Source organism: Dendrobates tinctorius, unplaced genomic scaffold (assembly GCF_039654945.1).
Source record: "Dendrobates tinctorius isolate UK_male_01 unplaced genomic scaffold, ASM3965494v1 ptg000367l, whole genome shotgun sequence".
Taxonomy (NCBI): domain Eukaryota; kingdom Metazoa; phylum Chordata; class Amphibia; order Anura; family Dendrobatidae; genus Dendrobates; species Dendrobates tinctorius.
In genome coordinates this window covers 4,708,880-4,726,904 of record NW_027362033.1, presented here as the reverse complement: position 1 = coordinate 4,726,904, position 18,025 = coordinate 4,708,880, and the positions used below count along the sequence as shown (strand labels likewise).

The 18,025-nt window shown below is 51.6% G+C and overlaps 1 protein-coding gene across 8 annotated transcripts in view; it reads right to left on the bottom strand.

Moving 5' to 3' along the window:
* LOC141075712 (PC-esterase domain-containing protein 1A-like) overlaps positions 1-18,025 on the bottom strand; it is a 173,952-nt gene that overhangs the window by 92,724 nt on the left and 63,203 nt on the right. For all 8 annotated transcript variants that reach the window (XM_073562859.1, XM_073562854.1, XM_073562858.1 and 5 more), the window contains 5 exons: positions 17,907-18,002; positions 13,025-13,104; positions 10,900-11,132; positions 10,442-10,827; positions 10,251-10,352 (listed from right to left, as the gene is read on the bottom strand). In XM_073562859.1, the coding sequence (XP_073418960.1) occupies positions 10,251-10,352; positions 10,442-10,827; positions 10,900-11,132; positions 13,025-13,104; positions 17,907-17,979 (874 nt within the window). In that variant the 5' untranslated portion in view covers positions 17,980-18,002. The remainder of the gene's footprint in view (positions 1-10,250; positions 10,353-10,441; positions 10,828-10,899; positions 11,133-13,024; positions 13,105-17,906; positions 18,003-18,025) is intronic.

Sequence of the window (18,025 nt, the reverse complement as noted above, 5' to 3'; positions counted from 1 at the left end):
ATCCATCATCTGGAGGAACATAGGCTGCACACTATACCGGCAGGAGATACCAGAAGCTGTGGGTCAACCAAAAGTTGGGAGACAGTGAGTATCTCCTGGGGGGCAGTGGGACTACCGATCTCAGGTTGGGGGCTTGTGGACTGAGGACATTGTATTTTGGCCGTCTACCTGGATTTGTTGTACAACCATGGATGTATGGAATAAAAAGAGTTGCATCGTTCACCTGCCTAGGTGATTATCACAGCCCACAACCTCAGATCTTCACATACATAATGGCGTTACTCTCTATATACTGTATGTGTAATATCAGGACAGCAGTATACAGGGGTATATACTGTATATACTGTACAAAGGTGACGGACGGTAATTTGCATTATTCCCGGATTGTTATGAAGAGTGATCTGATGAATTACAGAAAACAAATTGCAGTAATTTCTTACTGTGAGGGGTTTACACACTTGGCTGCTGCCTCAGGTAGAAACAGGAACCGTCCTGGCGAAGAATCACCTGCTGGTTTATTGGGGATGATATAAACCGTGGCAAGCTTCAGCAAAATAACCAAAGCCCTGCTGGCATAATGGTAAAACCAACAAAACACCTGCAGTTCTCCCGCACAGTCCTTATGAGCCCGTTCTCTGCAGGGTTCACCTGCAGTTATCCCGCACAGTCCTTATGAGTCCTTTCTCTGCAGGGTTCACCTGCAGTTATCCCGCACAGTCCTTATGAGTCCTTTCTCTGCAGGGTTCATCTGCAGTTATCCCGCACAGTCCTTATGAGTCCTTTCTCTGCAGGGTTCACCTGCAGTTATCCAACACAGTCCTTATGAGTCCGTTCTTTGCAGGGTTCACCTGCAGTTATCCCGCACAGTCCTTGAGTCCTTTGTCTGCAGGGTTCACCTGCAGTTATCCCGCACAGTCCTTATGAGTCCGTTCTCTGCAGGGTTCACCTGCAGTTATCCCGCACAGTCCTTATGAGTCCGTTCTCTGCAGGGTTCACCTGCAGTTATCCCGCACAGTCCTTATGAGTCCGTTCTTTGCAGGGTTCACCTGCAGTTATCCAACACAGTCCTTATGAGTCCGTTCTTTGCAGGGTTCACCTGCAGTTATCCCGCACAGTCCTTATGAGTCCGTTCTCTGCAGGGTTCACCTGCCGTTATCCCAGAGTCCTTATGAGTCCATTCTCTGCAGGGTTCACCTGCAGTTATCCCGCACAGTCCTTATGAGTCTGTTCTCTGCAGGGTTCACCTGCAGTTATCTCACAGTCCTTATGAGTCCATTCTCTGCAGCGTTCACCTGCAGTTATCCCAGAGTCCTTATGAGTCCTTTCTCTGCAGGGTTCACCTGCCGTTATCCCGCACAGTCCTTATGAGTCCTTTCGCTGCAGGGTTCACCTGCAGTTATCCCGCACAGACCTTACGACGCCGTTCTCTGCAGGGTTCACCTGCCGTTATCCCGCACGTCCTTATGAGTCCTTTTTCTCCAGGGTTCACCTGCAGTTATCCCGCACGTCCTTATGAGTCCTTTCTCTGCAGGGTTCACCTGCAGTTATCCCACACAGACATTACGACTCCGATCTCTGCAGTGTTCACCTGCCGTTATCCCGCACGTCCTTACGACTCCGTTCTCTGCAGGGTTCACCTGCCGTTATCCCGCACGTCCTTATGAGTCCTTTTTCTGCCGTTATCCCGCACAGTCCTTATGAGTCCTTTCGCTGCAGGGTTCACCTGCAGTTATCCCGCACGTCCTTATGAGTCCTTGCTCTGCAGGGTTCACCTGCCGTTATCCCGCACGTCCTTATGAGTCCTTTCTCTGCAGGGTTCACCTGCAGTTATCCCGCACAGACATTACGACTCCGTTCTCTGCAGGGTTCACCTGCCGTTATCCCGCACGTCCTTACGACTCCGTTCTCTGCAGGGTTCACCTGCCGTTATCCCGCACGTCCTTATGAGTCCTTTTTCTGCAGTTATCCCGCACGTTCTTATGAGTCCATTCCCTGCAGGGTTCACCTGCAGTTATCCCGCAGTCCTTATTACTCTGTTCTCTGCAGGGTTCACCTGCAGTTATCCCACACAGTCCTTATGAGTCCTTTCTCTGCAGGGTTCACCTGCAGTTATCCCACACAGTACTTATGAGTCCTTTCTCTGCAGGGTTGACCTGCAGTTATCCCGCACAGACCTTATGAGTCCTTTCTCTGCAGGGTTCACCTGCAGTTATCCCGCACAGTCCTTATGAGTCCTTTCTCTGCAGGGTTCACCTGCAGTTATCCCGCACAGTCCTTATGAGTCCTTTCTCTGCAGGGTTCACCTGCAGTTATCCCGCACAGTCCTTATGAGTCCTTTCTCTGCAGGGTTCACCTGCAGTTATCCCGTACAGACCTTATGAGTCCTTTCTCTACAGGGTTCACCTGCAGTTATCCCGCACAGTCCTTATGAGTCCTTTCTCTGCAGGGTTGACCTGCAGTTATCCCGCACAGACCTTATGAGTCCTTTCTCTGCAGGGTTCACCTGCAGTTATCCCGCACAGTCCTTATGAGTCCTTTCTCTGCAGGGTTGACCTGCAGTTATCCCGCACAGTCCTTATGAGTCCTTTCTCTACAGGGTTCACCTGCAGTTATCCCGCACAGTCCTTATGAGTCCTTTCTCTGCAGGGTTGACCTTCAGTTATCCCGCACAGATCTTATGAGTCCTTTCTCTGCAGGGTTGACCTGCAGTTATCCCGCACAGACCTTATGAGTCCGTTCTCTGCAGGGTTGACCTGCAGTTATCCCGCACAGTCCTTATGAGTCCTTTCTCTGCAGGGTTCACCTGCAGTTATCCCGCACAGTCCTTATGAGTCCTTTCTCTGCAGGGTTGACCTGCAGTTATCCCGCACAGATCTTATGAGTCCTTTCTCTGCAGGGTTGACCTGCAGTTATCCCGCACAGACCTTATGAGTCCGTTCTCTGCAGGGTTGACCTGCAGTTATCCCGCACAGTCCTTATGAGTCCATTCTCTGCAGCGTTCACCTGCAGTTATCCCAGAGTCCTTATGAGTCCTTTCTCTGCAGGGTTCACCTGCCTTTATCCCGCACAGTCCTTATGAGTCCTTTCGCTGCAGGGTTCACCTGCAGTTATCCCGCACAGATCTTACGACTCCGTTCTCTGCAGGGTTCACCTGCCGTTATCCCGCACGTCCTTACGACTCCGTTCTCTGCAGGGTTCACCTGCCGTTATCCCGCACGTCCTTATGAGTCCTTTTTCTGCCGTTATCCCGCACAGTCCTTATGAGTCCTTTCGCTGCAGGGTTCACCTGCAGTTATCCCGCACGTCCTTATGAGTCCTTTCTCTGCAGGGTTCACCTGCCGTTATCCCGCACGTCCTTATGAGTCCTTTCTCTGCAGGGTTCACCTGCAGTTATCCCGCACAGACATTACGACTCCGTTCTCTGCAGGGTTCACCTGCCGTTATCCCGCACGTCCTTACGACTCCGTTCTCTGCAGGGTTCACCTGCCGTTATCCCGCACGTCCTTATGAGTCCTTTTTCTGCAGTTATCCCGCACGTCCTTATGAGTCCATTCCCTGCAGGGTTCACCTGCAGTTATCCCGCACGTCCTTATGAGTCCTTTCTCTGCAGGGTTCACCTGCCGTTATCCCGCACGTCCTTATGAGTCCTTTTTCTGCAGGGTTCACCTGCCGTTATCCCGCACAGTCCTTATGAGTCCATTCCCTGCAGGGTTCACCTGCAGTTATCCCGCAGTCCTTATTACTCTGTTCTCTGCAGGGTTCACCTGCAGTTATCCCACACAGTCCTTATGAGTCCTTTCTCTGCAGGGTTCACCTGCAGTTATCCCACACAGTACTTATGAGTCCTTTCTCTGCAGGGTGGACCTGCAGTTATCCTGCACAGACCTTATGAGTCCTTTCTCTGCAGGGTTCACCTGCAGTTATCCCGCACAGTCATTATGAGTCCTTTCTCTGCAGGGTTGACCTGCAGTTATCCTGCACAGACCTTATGAGTCCTTTCTCTGCAGGGTTCACCTGCAGTTATCCCGCACAGTCCTTATGAGTCCTTTCTCTGCAGGGTTCACCTGCAGTTATCCCGCACAGTCCTTATGAGTCCTTTCTCTGCAGGGTTCACCTGCAGTTATCCCGTACAGACCTTATGAGTCCTTTCTCTACAGGGTTCACCTGCAGTTATCCCGCACAGTCCTTATGAGTCCTTTCTCTGCAGGGTTGACCTGCAGTTATCCCGCACAGACCTTATGAGTCCTTTCTCTGCAGGGTTCACCTGCAGTTATCCCGCACAGTCCTTATGAGTCCTTTCTCTGCAGGGTTGACCTGCAGTTATCCCGCACAGACCTTATGAGTCCTTTCTCTGCAGGGTTGACCTGCAGTTATCCCGCACAGTCCTTATGAGTCCTTTCTCTGCAGGGTTCACCTGCAGTTATCCCACACAGTCCTTATGAGTCCTTTCTCTGCAGGGTTGACCTGCAGTTATCCTGCACAGTCCTTACGAGTCCTTTCCCTGCAGGGTTGACCTGCAGTTATCCAACACAGTCCTTACGAGTCCTTTCCCTGCAGGGTTGACCTGCAGTTATCCCGCACAGTCCTCAGCTCCTCCGGGAGCTATGTGGGAGTTCCTGCTCTCCCATGTGATGGTCACATGACCTTGACCTCACACAGGTCCTGGTAGGACTCTGCAGGTGGAGATACGTGGACCACCCCCCACCCGCTCTATGAAAGTCCACTAAAACTAGCCCAAAACATAGGTTCCTATTAACCCTCTCAGCACTTAGTGTGCTGGAGGAAAAACACTCTGGTTTTACATCACTGACCGCAGTAGGTGCAGTGACACGCATCTCCCTTCACATACCAACTTACCATGAAAGTTAACTTAGCCACAAAAACCCCTTTCCCACTGAGTTTCAGCCCTGCCATAAAGTGACCTGGTTACATTATCAGCCATCTTATTAGCTTACGAGAAAGTATTAACCAGGACAAGGAAGCTGATATCACTGTCATGCTGATTGAATTATCATAAAATACTGGTGGCTTTAAAATGGTGCTGATGCTTGAAATAATTTCCATTTTCGGATAACCTTGGTCATGTACAAGAAATCTGTGAATCATCTTTGATTTGTATCAGAAGATCTTTACAGGCAAGGACATTGCTGCTATTAAGATTATGCCTCTAAATGGTTGATTAAGGAGCAAAGAAATTCAGAGAAATGTTCAGTTGCTGTGAATAAAGTGTGTCATGGGCCCAAGAAAGTGCTAGAACCATCTCCTAAAGAGGAGTCAGTCGCTCACAATGTGCGGGGGCTTCTCATCCATGGAGGGGTCACTCACAATGTGTGGGGCTTCTCATCCATGGAGGGTATCACTCACAATGTGTGGGGGTTTCTCATCCATGGAGAGGGTCACTCACAATGTGTGGGGGTTTCTCATCCATGGAGAGGGTCACTCAAAATGTGTGGGGGCTTCTCATCCATGGAGGGGATCACTTACAATGTGTGGAGGCTTCTCATCCATAGAGGGGATCACTCACAATGTGCGGGGGCTTCTCATCCATAGAGGGGGTCTCTCACAATGTGTGGAGGCTTCTCATCCATGGAGGGGATTACTCACACTGTGTGGGGGCTTCTCATCCATGGAGGGGATCACTCACAATGTGTGGGGGCTTCTCATCCATGGAGGGGGTCACTCACAATGTACGGGGCTTCTCATCCATGGAGGGGGTCACTCAATGTGTGGAGGCTTCTCATCCATGGAGGGGATCACTCACAATGTGAGGGGGCTTCTCATCCATGGAGGGGGTCACTCACAATGTGCGGGGGCTTCTCATCCATAGAGGGGATCACTCACAATGTGTGGGGGCTTCTCATCCATGGAGGGGATCACTCACAATGTGCGGGGGCTTCTCATCCATGGAGGGGGTCACTCACAATGTGTGGGGGCTACTCATCCATGGAGGGGATCACTCACAATGTGTGGGGGCTTCTCATCCATGGAGGGGATCACTCACAATGTGTGGGGGCTTCTCATCCATGGAGGGGGTCACTCACAATGTGTGGGGGCTTCTCATCCATGGAGGGGATCACTCACAATGTGTGGGGGCTTCTCATCCATGGAGGGGATCACTCACAATGTGTGGGGGCTTCTCATCCATGGAGGGGGTCACTCACAATGTGTGGGGGCTACTCATCCATGGAGGGGATCACTCACAATGTGTGGGGGCTTCTCATCCATGAAGGGGATCACTCACAATGTGCGGGGGCTTCTCATCCATGGAGGGGATCACTTACAATGTGTGGGGGCTTCTCATCCACGGAGGGGATCACTCACAATGTGTGGGGGCTTCTTATGCATAGAGGGGATCACTCACTATGTGCGTGGGCTCCTCATCCATAGAGGGGATCACTCACAATGTGTGGGGGCTTCTCATCCATGCAGGGGATCACTCACAATGTGTGGGGGCTTCTCATCCATGGAGGGGATCAATCACAATGTGTGGGGGCTTCTCATCCATGGAGGGGATCACTCACAATGTGTCGGGGCTTCTCATCCATGGAGGGGGTCACTCACAATGTGTGGGGGCTTCTCATCCATAGAGGGGATCACTCACAATGTGCGGAGGCTTCTCATCCATGGAGGGGGGTCACTCACAATGTGCGGGGGCTTCTCATCCATGGAGGGGGGTCACTCACAATGTGCGGGGGCTTCTCATCCATGGAGGGGATCACTCACAATGTGTGGGGGCTTCTCATCCATAGAGGGGATCACTCACAATGTGTGGGGGCTTCTCATGCATGAAGGGGATCACTCACAATGTGCGGGGGCTTCTCATCCAGAGAGGGGATCACTCACAATGTGTGGGGGCTTCTCATCCATGGAGGAGGTCACTCACAATGTGCGTGGGCTTCTCATCCATGGAGGGGATCACTCACAATGTGCGGGGGCTTCTCATCCATGGAGGGGATCACACACAATGTGCGGGGGCTTCTCATCCATGGAGGGTATCACTCACAATTTGTGGGGGCTTCTCATCAATGGAGAGGGTCACTCAAAATGTGTGGGGGCTTCTCATCCATGGAGGGGGTCACTCACAATGTGCGGGGGCTTCTCATCCATGGAGGGGATCACTCACAATGTGTGGGGGCTTCTCATCCATAGAGGGGATCACTCACAATGTGTGGGGGCTTCTCATGCATGAAGGGGGTCACTCACAATGTGCGGGGGCTTCTCATCCAGAGAGGGGATCACTCACAATGTGTGGGGGCTTCTCATCCATGGAGGAGGTCATTCACAATGTGTGGGGGCTTCTCATCCATGGAGGGGATCACTCACAATGTGCGGGGGCTTCTCATCCATGGAGGGGATCACACACAATGTGCGGGGGCTTCTCATCCATGGAGGGTATCACTCACAATTTGTGGGGGCTTCTCATCAATGGAGAGGGTCACTCAAAATGTGTGGGGGCTTCTCATCCATGGAGGGGATCACTCACAATGTGCGGGGGCTTCTCATCCATAGAGGGGATCACTCACAATGTGCGGGGGCTTCTCATCCATAGAGGGGGTCTCTCTCAATGTGTGGGGGCTTCTCATCCATGGAGGGGATCACTCACTATGTGTGGGGGCTTCTCATCCATAGAGGGGATCACTCACAATGTGTGGGGGGCTTCTCATCCATGGAGGGGATTACTCACAATGTGTGGGGGCTTCTCATCCATGGAGGGGATCACTCACAATGTGTGGGGGCTTCTCATCCATGGAGGGGAACACTCACAATGTGTGGGGGCTTCTCATCCATGGAGGGGAACACTCACAATGTGTGGGGGCTTCTCATCCATGGAGGGGATCACTCACAATGTGCGGAGGCTTCTCATCCATGGAAGGGATCACTCACAATGTGTGGGGGCTTCTCTTCCATGGAGGGGATCACTCACAATGTGTGGGGGGCTTCTCATCCATGGAGGGGATCACTCACAATGTGTGGGGGCTTCTCATCCATGGAGGGGATCATTCACAATGTGTGGGGGCTTCTCATCCATGGAAGGGATCACTCACAATGTGTGGGGGCTTCTCATCCATGGAAGGGATCACTCACAATGTGTGGGGGCTTCTCTTCCATGGAGGGGATCACTCACAATGTGTGGGGGCTTCTCTTCCATGGAGGGGATCACTCACAATGTGTGGGGGGCTTCTCATCCATGGAGGGGATCACTCACAATGTGTGGGGGCTTCTCATCCATGGAGGGGATCATTCACAATGTGTGGGGGCTTCTCTTCCATGGAGGGGATCACTCACAATGTGTGGAGGCTTCTCATCCATGGAGGGGATCACTCACAATGTGCGGGGGCTTCTCTTCCATGGAGGGGATCACTCACAATGTGCGGGGCTTCTCTTCCATGGAGGGGATCACTCACAATGTGCGGGGGCTTCTCTTCCATGGAGGGGATCACTCACAATGTGTGGGGGCTTCTCATCCATGGAGGGGATCACTCACAATGTGTGGGGGCTTCTCATCCATGGAGGGGATCACTCACAATGTGTGGGGGCTTCTCTTCCATGGAGGGGATCACTCACAATGTGTGGGGGCTTCTCTTCCGTGGAGGGGATCATTCACAATGTGTGGGGGCTTCTCTTCCATGGAGGGGATCACTCACAATGTGTGGAGGCTTCTCATCCATGGAGGGGATCACTCACAATGTGCGGGGGCTTCTCTTCCATGGAGGGGATCACTCACAATGTGCGGGGCTTCTCTTCCATGGAGGGGATCACTCACAATGTGCGGGGGCTTCTCTTCCGTGGAGGGGGTCACTCACAATGTGTGGGGGCTTCTCTTCCATGGAGGGGGTCACTCACAATGTGTGGGGGCTTCTCTTCCATGGAGGGGATCACTCACAATGTGTGGGGGCTTCTCTTCCATGGAGGGGATCACTCACAATGTGTGGGGGCTTCTCATCCATGGAGGGGATCACTCACAATGTGTGGGGGCTTCTCATCCATAGAGGGGATAACTCACAATGTGTGGGGGCTTCTCTTCCATGGAGGGGATCACTCACAATGTGTGGGGGCTTCTCATCCATGGAGGGGATCACTCACAATGTGTGGGGGCTTCTCATCCATAGAGGGGATAACTCACAATGTGTGGGGGCTTCTCTTCCATGGAGGGGATCACTCACAATGTGTGGGGGCTTCTCATCCATGCAGGGGATCACTCACAATGTGTGGGGGCTTCTCTTCCATGGAGGGGATCACTCACAATGTGCGGGGGCTTCTCTTCCATGGAGGGGATCACTCACAATGTGTGGGAGCTTCTCTTCCATGGAGGGGGTCACTCACAATGTGTGGGGGCTTCTCTTCCATGGAGGGGATCACTCACAATGTGTGGGGGCTTCTCATCCATGGAGGGGATCACTCACAATGTGTGGGGGCTTCTTATGCATAGAGGGGATCACTCACAATGTGTGGGGGCTTCTCTTCCATGGAGGGGATCACTCACAATGTGTGGGGGCTTCTCATCCATGGAGGGGATCACTCACAATGTGTGGGGGCTTCTTATGCATAGAGGGGGTCACTCACAATGTGTGGGGGCTTCTCTTCCATGGAGGGGATCACTCACAATGTGCGGGGCTTCTCATCCATGGAGGGGGTCACTCACAATGTGCGGAGGCTTCTCATCCATGGAGGGGATAACTCACAATGTGTGGGGGCTTCTCTTCCATGGAGGGGATCACTCACAATGTGTGGGGGCTTCTCATCCATGGAGGGGATCACTCACAATGTGTGGGGGCTTCTCATCCATAGAGGGGATAACTCACAATGTGTGGGGGCTTCTCTTCCATGGAGGGGATCACTCACAATGTGTGGGGGCTTCTCATCCATGGAGGGGATCACTCACAATGTGCGGGGGCTTCTCATCCATGGAAGGGTTCAGTCACAATGTGTTGGGGCTTCTCATCCATGGAAGGGTTCAGTCACTGTGTGGAGGCTCTTCTTCCGTGGAGGGGATCACTGATAAAATATGGGGGGGGGTTCTGATCCATGGAGGGGGTCAATCACAATGTAAGGGGGTTCTCACAAATGGGGGGTCACTCACATGATGTGGGAGCTTTGCATTCATGGAAGGGGTCATTCTCAAATGTATGAGGGCTTCTCATCCATGGAGGGGGGCACTTATAATTATACGTCAGAACATGGCCATGAATAAAGACTGAAATCTAATGTCACTGCTGGAAATGAAATGGAGCAACATGATGGCATCTTACCTGGGCTGCAGTGCTCTCGCTCTTTGATTGGGGGGTACAGCATGGGATGGGGGTCATTTTCCAATGAGAACCGGTGAGAAGGCGCAGGGAGCAGAGGAGAACCTGAAACAGAGGAGCAAGAGCAGGTGATACAAGATGGGCAGGTGCAGCACAGCCCACTTAGCATATTTCATGGTGTCCAGGTCCAGCACCTTTTGGCTTTTTGGCCTTCGGCATTCTCACACCCCAGGCCACTGCGATGTGGGTCAGCAGGATCTGGGTGTACTTCCGATGTGCTTTCTGGTTCCAGTGGGTGGCGTCAGTGCATCGGAGATCCAGGTCATAGCGGAAATGGTAGTGCATGTCCAGGACGTCGAAATGGTGGAAATCAGCCAAAATGGCGCTGTAGAAGTTCGCTTCCACGATGTCCTTCCGAAGGTTGTGTGGGGGGTTCTGGTAACAGCCGTCATTCTCCCTGAATCCGACCGGCATGGTCATGCTCCATATGATGAGGCACTGGGGGTTCAGAACCTCCTTGAGGCGCAGGAACAGATGGTCCAGGTTGGTCTTGTAGCCATCCAGCTGTTTGTCATTGTACCTGAAGGAGATGAGGACAATGAGGATCTGTCACCAATATGGCAACAGTGGATACCATAGTGGTGGCGGTCACCTATTAAGATCCCAAACGCAGGAGTTTACTATCATCACGTCCGGTTGGGGGCCGCTCTGGAAATCTGACAGTATGCTCTCCAGGTAAGCAGAGTAGACGCGGGTCAGGAAGTAGAAGCGGACGAGATGGTGGCCGCTCCGGTACTGCCGCACTTCTCGGAACGTGGTTTCATTGGTCATTTCATTCAGTTGGCCGCCCTCTATCAGCGAGTCATTCTCAAAAGTGAACTCCCCCTGCGGAGAAGAACAAAGACTCAGCCATGGACAGGACAGAGGGACAAGCAGCACCGAGGATTTCAGGTGAATCTTGTGAGAGTTTACAGACTGAAAGCTACGTAATGGGAGGAGCAGGTGTAAAACACAGCATTAAGGCTAAGTGCACACGTTGCAGAGAATTTCTGCACAAAAACCTGAATCCCTTCCCAGAAACCGCACCTATTTTTCCGCGGCGGTTTTTGTGCGTTTTTTGCGCGGTTTTGATGCGTTTTTGATGCGTTTTTTACCGCAGCGGTTTCTAAAAGCATGGGAGAAGCCTAAACCGCGGAAAAAAACGCAAAATTAATGTGCATGCTGCGGTTTTTACCGCGATGCGGTTTTTTCGCGGTAAAAAACACATCAATGTGCACAAAAAGTGCAAAATGCATAGAAATGACTGTGCACCTTATTTTTAGCGGTTTTATAGCGGTTTTATAGTGAAAACCGCGGTAAAAACCGCTAAAAAAACGCTGTGTGTGAACACAGCCTAAAACGGGGAAAATCCGCAAAATTAATGTGCATGCTGCGTTTTTTACCGTGATGCATTTTTTTTCGCGGTAAAAAACGCATCAATATGCACAAAAAGTGCAAAATGCATAGAAATGACTGTGCAGCTTATTTTTAGCGGTGTTATAGCGGTTTTATAGCAAAAACCGCGGTAAAAACCGCTAAAAAAACGCTGTGTGTGAACACAGCCTTAATCTTAATTATGCCAGACATTTTGTTTCAGTAGGTCAAGAAACACAACCTATTATTCATGAGTCTGAATTTTGACTCTAAAATTGATGTGTTTTTCTTCGGTAGGTCAAGAATCATAGACTATTATTCATGCGAATCTGAAAATTGACTCATTTTGTAGGTTGCATTGCTGTTTGTGAATTAATGAATGGCTGCTGTTTACCTCTTATATCAGCTCCTATAATTTATTGTGCTGCTATCCTTGGAAGACAGGGAGGCAGATTCATTGAACAATCGATGTTTGCTAATATGTGGATTACCCACTGTACCAGGTCATGCAGTTTGATGAGTTGTACACTTTGAAGGAGAAACTATGAACTCTCGAACAGTGAGAGATGAGCTCCTGTCACCTTCTCCAAATCCTCTGGAATAATGCCTGAATAAGGGCTGTGAACTATGAAAGCGGGATGTACCTCTGCGTCCAGAGTGACTTGACATAACAGCCAGGACACCATGACTCTATGAAGAGAGAGTCTCTACAGCACAACACCAAGGCAACATGGCTCCATCAAGGAGAATACAGATTTGACATTCTAAAGGAAGCCAGCTAGAGGGACCTCGGCCCAACTGGAAGAATACAGATCTGCTCTATTTACTATCACTTAACCCATAGAGACGTTCTGGGAAGCCAGTTTGGGAACCACTGGTCACCTGGCTCCATGGAGACGTTCGGAGAAGTCAGACTGTGACCCTACGGTCACATGGCCACGTGTCTCAATGGACTATTAGCTTTGGGTGCCCATCAAAAGTGAGGTGCCACTGGTGGGGGTTGTTGGCCTTGGAAGCCGCTGATCTAATTCCGCCGAGTCAGCGGAAGGGTGAAAATCTGTAATTTTGCACCATCTTATGTATTTGCTGGGATTGTTCTGTGTTATTTGCCTGTTTTGTGGTTCAATAAAGTACTGCCACACTGTGTTACCTTCACCCTGTGTTGTCTGAGTAGTGTTACGCCGACAGTAAAAGGAGAGTGGGCATTTCATGGGATGAGCCCTGATCCTTGCGGTCTTGGGTCAGCAGACAAGAGCATCCACTGAACCCAGTGTACCAACACAGGGGTCCACCAGTAATTAAGGAAACTCAAACCTCAAAAATCTCAACAATCTTGGTAATTGGACCCATTTTACCACACAAACCTTGTCTCTCAGCTGCACTTCAGACAGAAACTCGTCCGCCTGCAGAAACTTCACGAGATCTTTATACACCGATCTCTGGACTGAAAGACAAAAGAGTTACACTCCTTAGACATGAGCCCAGAGCCATCATCACCACAAGGAGCCAGCTCTGACATGACTACTGGGGAGAACTGCTCAGACACAAGCCCGGAGCCATCATCACCATTTGCATCCGGCTCTGACCTGACTACTGGGGAGTACTGCTCAGACAGGAGACCGGAGCCATCATCACCACGTGCAGCTGGCTCTAACCTGACTACTGGGGAGAATTGCTCAGACACAAGCCCAGAGCTATCATCACCATGCGCATCTGGCTCTGACCTGACTACTGTGGGGGAACTGCTCAGACAGGAGCTCGGAGCCATCATAACCATGAGCAGTTGGCTCTGACCTGACTACTGGGGGAGGGCAGAACTTCTCAGACACGAGTCCGGATCCATTATCACCAAGAGTAGCCGGATCTGACCTGACTACTGGGGGGGCCAGAACAGCTCAGACACGAGCTCGATGCCAAGCCATCATAACCACAAACAGCTGGCTCTGACCTTACTACTTAAGGGGGGGAATAGAACAGCTCAGACACGAACCCGGAGCCATCATCACCACGAGCAGCTAATTCTGACCTGAGCACTGGGGTAAACTGCTCAGACACGAGTCTGGATCCATAATCACCAAGACCAGCCGGCTCTGACCTGACTACTGGGGGAGAACCGCTCAGACACGAGCCTGGATCCATCATCACCACGAGTAGCCGGCTCTTGCCTGACTACTAGGGAGAACTGCTCAGACACGAGCCCGGATCCATCATCACCAAGAGCAGCCGGCTCTCACCTGACTACTGGGGAGGAACTGCTCAGAAACGAGCCCGGATCCATCATCACCAAGAGCAGCCGGCTCTCACCTGGCTACTGGGGAAGAACTGCTCAGAAACGAGCCCGGATCCATCATCACCAAGAGCAGCCGGCTCTCACCTGACTACTGGGGAGAACTGCTCAGACACGAGCCCCGATCCATCATCACCAAGAGCAGCCGGCTCTCACCTGACTACTGGGGAGAACTGCTCAAACACGAGCCCGGATCCATCATCACCAAGAGCAGCCGGCTCTCACCTGGCTACTGGGGAAGAACTGCTCAGAAACGAGCCCAGATCCATCATCACCAAGAGCAGCCAGCTCTCACCTGACTACTGGGGAGAACTGCTCAGACACGAGCCCCGATCCATCATCACCAAGAGCAGCCGGCTCTCACCTGACTACTGGGGAGAACTGCTCAAACACGAGCCCGGATCCATCATCACCACGAGCAGCCGGCTCTCACCTGGCTACTGGGGAAGAACTGCTCAGAAACGAGCCCGGATCCATCATCACCAAGAGCAGCCGGCTCTCACCTGACTACTGGGGAGAACTGCTCAGACACGAGCCCCGATCCATCATCACCAAGAGCAGCCGGCTCTCACCTGACTACTGGGGAGAACTGCTCAAACACGAGCCCGGATCCATCATCACCAAGAGCAGCCGGCTCTGACCTGACTACTAGGGAAGAACTGCTCAGAAACGAGCCCGGATCCATCATCACCAAGAGCAGCCGGCTCTCACCTGGCTACTGGGGAGAACTGCTCAGACACGAGCCCGGATCCATCATCACCAAGAGCAGCCGGCTCTCACCTGGCTACTTGGGGAGAACTGCTCAGACACGAGCCCGGATCCATCATCACCAAGAGCAGCCGGCTCTCACCTGACTACTTGGGGAGAACTGCTCAGACACGAGCCCGGATCCATCATCACCAAGAGCAGCCGGCTCTCACCTGACTACTTGGTGAGAACTGCTCAGACACGAGCCCCGATCCATCATCACCAAGAGCAGCCGGCTCTCACCTGACTACTGGGGAAGAACTGCTCAGAAACGAGCCCGGATCCATCATCACCAAGAGCAGCCGGCTCTCACCTGACTACTGGGGAGAACTGCTCAGACACGAGCCCCGATCCATCATCACCAAGAGCAGCCGGCTCTCACCTGACTACTGGGGAGAACTGCTCAGACACGAGCCCCGATCCATCATCACCAAGAGCAGCCGGCTCTCACCTGACTACTGGGGGGAACTGCTCAGACACAAGCCCGGATCCATCATCACCAAGAGCAGCCGGCTCTCACCTGACTACTGGGGAGAACTGCTCAGAAACGAGCCCCGATCCATCATCACCAAGAGCAGCCGGCTCTCACCTGACTACTGGGGAGAACTGCTCAGAAACGAGCCTGGATCCATCATCACCAAGAGCAGCCGGCTCTCACCTGACTACTGGGGGAGAGAACAAAATCCAAACAACAAGATCGGCCTTAGATTGATGGAACTTCCCACCTAATATCCAACTCATGAAGACGTCATGGAAGCTTGTAGCCATATAAAAATATCACAGCTTTATTAAATCCAATACAAAAATACACATAGACAAATTTAAAAAAGAGAGGTATACCCAATATAACACCACAAGTAGCATATGCGATATGATGCTCAACAAAAATTAGTGTATTAGTACTTAAGAAAGTTGCTAAGAGTGTATCAAAAAATATATAAATATACACACTTGCATCATATACATGAGTCAATGCATATCATGGTCCAGGCTGGAGAGAAAAAAGAATGGTCTGCAGAACATGAACCCTGATCACAGAGGTAAGTAATGCACTAGTTTGCCAGGCCAGTCTAATGTCCAACTGGCTATTAAATTCATCAAAATTGCAGGAATAAAGTAAAGATGTTAACAGGGCTGCAGATATAATCACAATGATGATATGCAAATAAGTATAGACAGAGAGCGGACCATGCATAGGTTAACTAATTGAATGCTCAGTGATTAGAAGTAAAACCATAAAGTATTTGCATAGCGCTGCTCCCATTCCCTATACACCCAACCAGACCCATGAGAAATAGATGAAGCATATGACCTGAGTGGCGTTGTAGATCCCCGACGCGCGTTTCGCGTGAGCTTCGTCCTGGGGGGTCTATATGCTCTCTGTCTATACTTATTTGCATATCATCTTTGTGATTATATCTGCAGCCCTGTTAACATCTTTACTTTATTCCTGCAATTTTGATGAATTTAATAGCCAGTTGGACATTAGACTGGCCTGGCAAACTAGTGCATTACTTACCTCTGTGATCAGGGTTCATGTTCTGCAGACCATTCTTTTTTCTCTCCAGCCTGGACCATGATATGCATTGACTCATGTATATGATGCAAGTGTGTATATTTATATATTTTTTGATACACTCTTAGCAACTTTCTTAAGTACTAATACACTAATTTTTGTTAAGCATCATATCGCATATGCTACTTGTGGTGTTATATTGGGTATACCTCTCTTTTTTAAATTTGTCTATGTGTATTTTTGTATTGGATTTAATAAAGCTATGATATTTTTATATGGCTACAAGCTTCCATGACGTCTTCATGAGTTGGGGGAGAGAACAGCTCAAACATGAGCCAAGAGCCATCATCACCACAAGCAGCTGGTTCTGACCTGACTACTGGGGAAGGGGGGGGGGGACTGCTCAGAAACGAGCCCAGAGCGCTCATCACCACGAGCAGCCGGCTCTCACCTGACTACTGAGGGAACTGCTCAGACACGAGCCCGGAGCCATCATCACCATGAACAGCCGGCTCTCACCTGACTACTGAGGGAACTGCTCAGACACGAGCCCGGAGCCATCATCACCACGAACAGCCGGCTCTCACCTGACTACTGAGGGAACTGCTCAGACACGAGCCCGGAGCCATCATCACCACGAACAGCCGGCTCTCACCTGACTACTGAGGGAACTGCTCAGACACGAGCCCGGAGCCATCATCACCACGAGCAGCCGTCTCTCACCTGACTACTGAGGGAACTGCTCAGACACGAGCCCGGAGCCATCATCACCACGAGCAGCCAGCTCTCACCTGACTACTGAGGGAACTGCTCAGACACGAGCCCGGAGTCATCATCACCACGAGCAGCCGGCTCTCACCTGACTACTGAGGGAACTGCTCAGACACGAGCCCGGAGCCATCATCACCACGAGCAGCCGTCTCTCACCTGACTACTGAGGGAACTGCTCAGACACGAGCCCGGAGCCATCATCACCACGAGCAGCCGGCTCTCACCTGACTACTGAGGGAACTGCTCAGACACGAGCCCGGAGTCATCATCACCACGAGCAGCCGGCTCTCACCTGACTACTGAGGGAACTGCTCAGACACGAGCCCGGAGCCATCATCACCACGAGCAGCCGTCTCTCACCTGACTACTGAGGGAACTGCTCAGACACGAGCCCGGAGCCATCATCACCACGAGCAGCCGGCTCTCACCTGACTACTGAGGGAACTGCTCAGACACGAGCCCGGAGCCATCATCACCACGAGCAGCCGGCTCTCGGCTGACTACTGAGGGAATTGCTCAGACACGAACCCAGAGCCCTCATTACCATGAGCAGCCGGCTCTCGCCTGACTACTGAGGGAACTGCTCAGACACGAGCCCGGAGCCATCATCACCACGAGCAGCCGGCTCTCACCTGACTACTGAGGGAACTGCTCAAACACGAGCCCGGAGCCATCATCACCACGAGCAGCCGGCTCTCACCTGACTACTGAGGGAACTGCTCAGACACGAACCCGGAGCCATCATCACCACGAGCAGCCGGCTCTCGCCTGACTACTGTGAGGGGGAAGAACAGCTCATACACGAGCCTGGAGCCATCATCACCACGAGCAGCTGGCTCTGACCTGACTAACGGGGGAAAACTGCTCTACAGATGAGGGGGATACAGATATATACACACAATACATGAAGGATTTTGTCACTTACTGGAGTCTCCGAGGACAACGACAAACTTGTTGTGCAGTAACTGGCGGACATTAACAGAGCGGAAGCCCCCCATAACTGCCCACCGACATCCAGACCCTGCAAGACAAGAGACTGGGCAA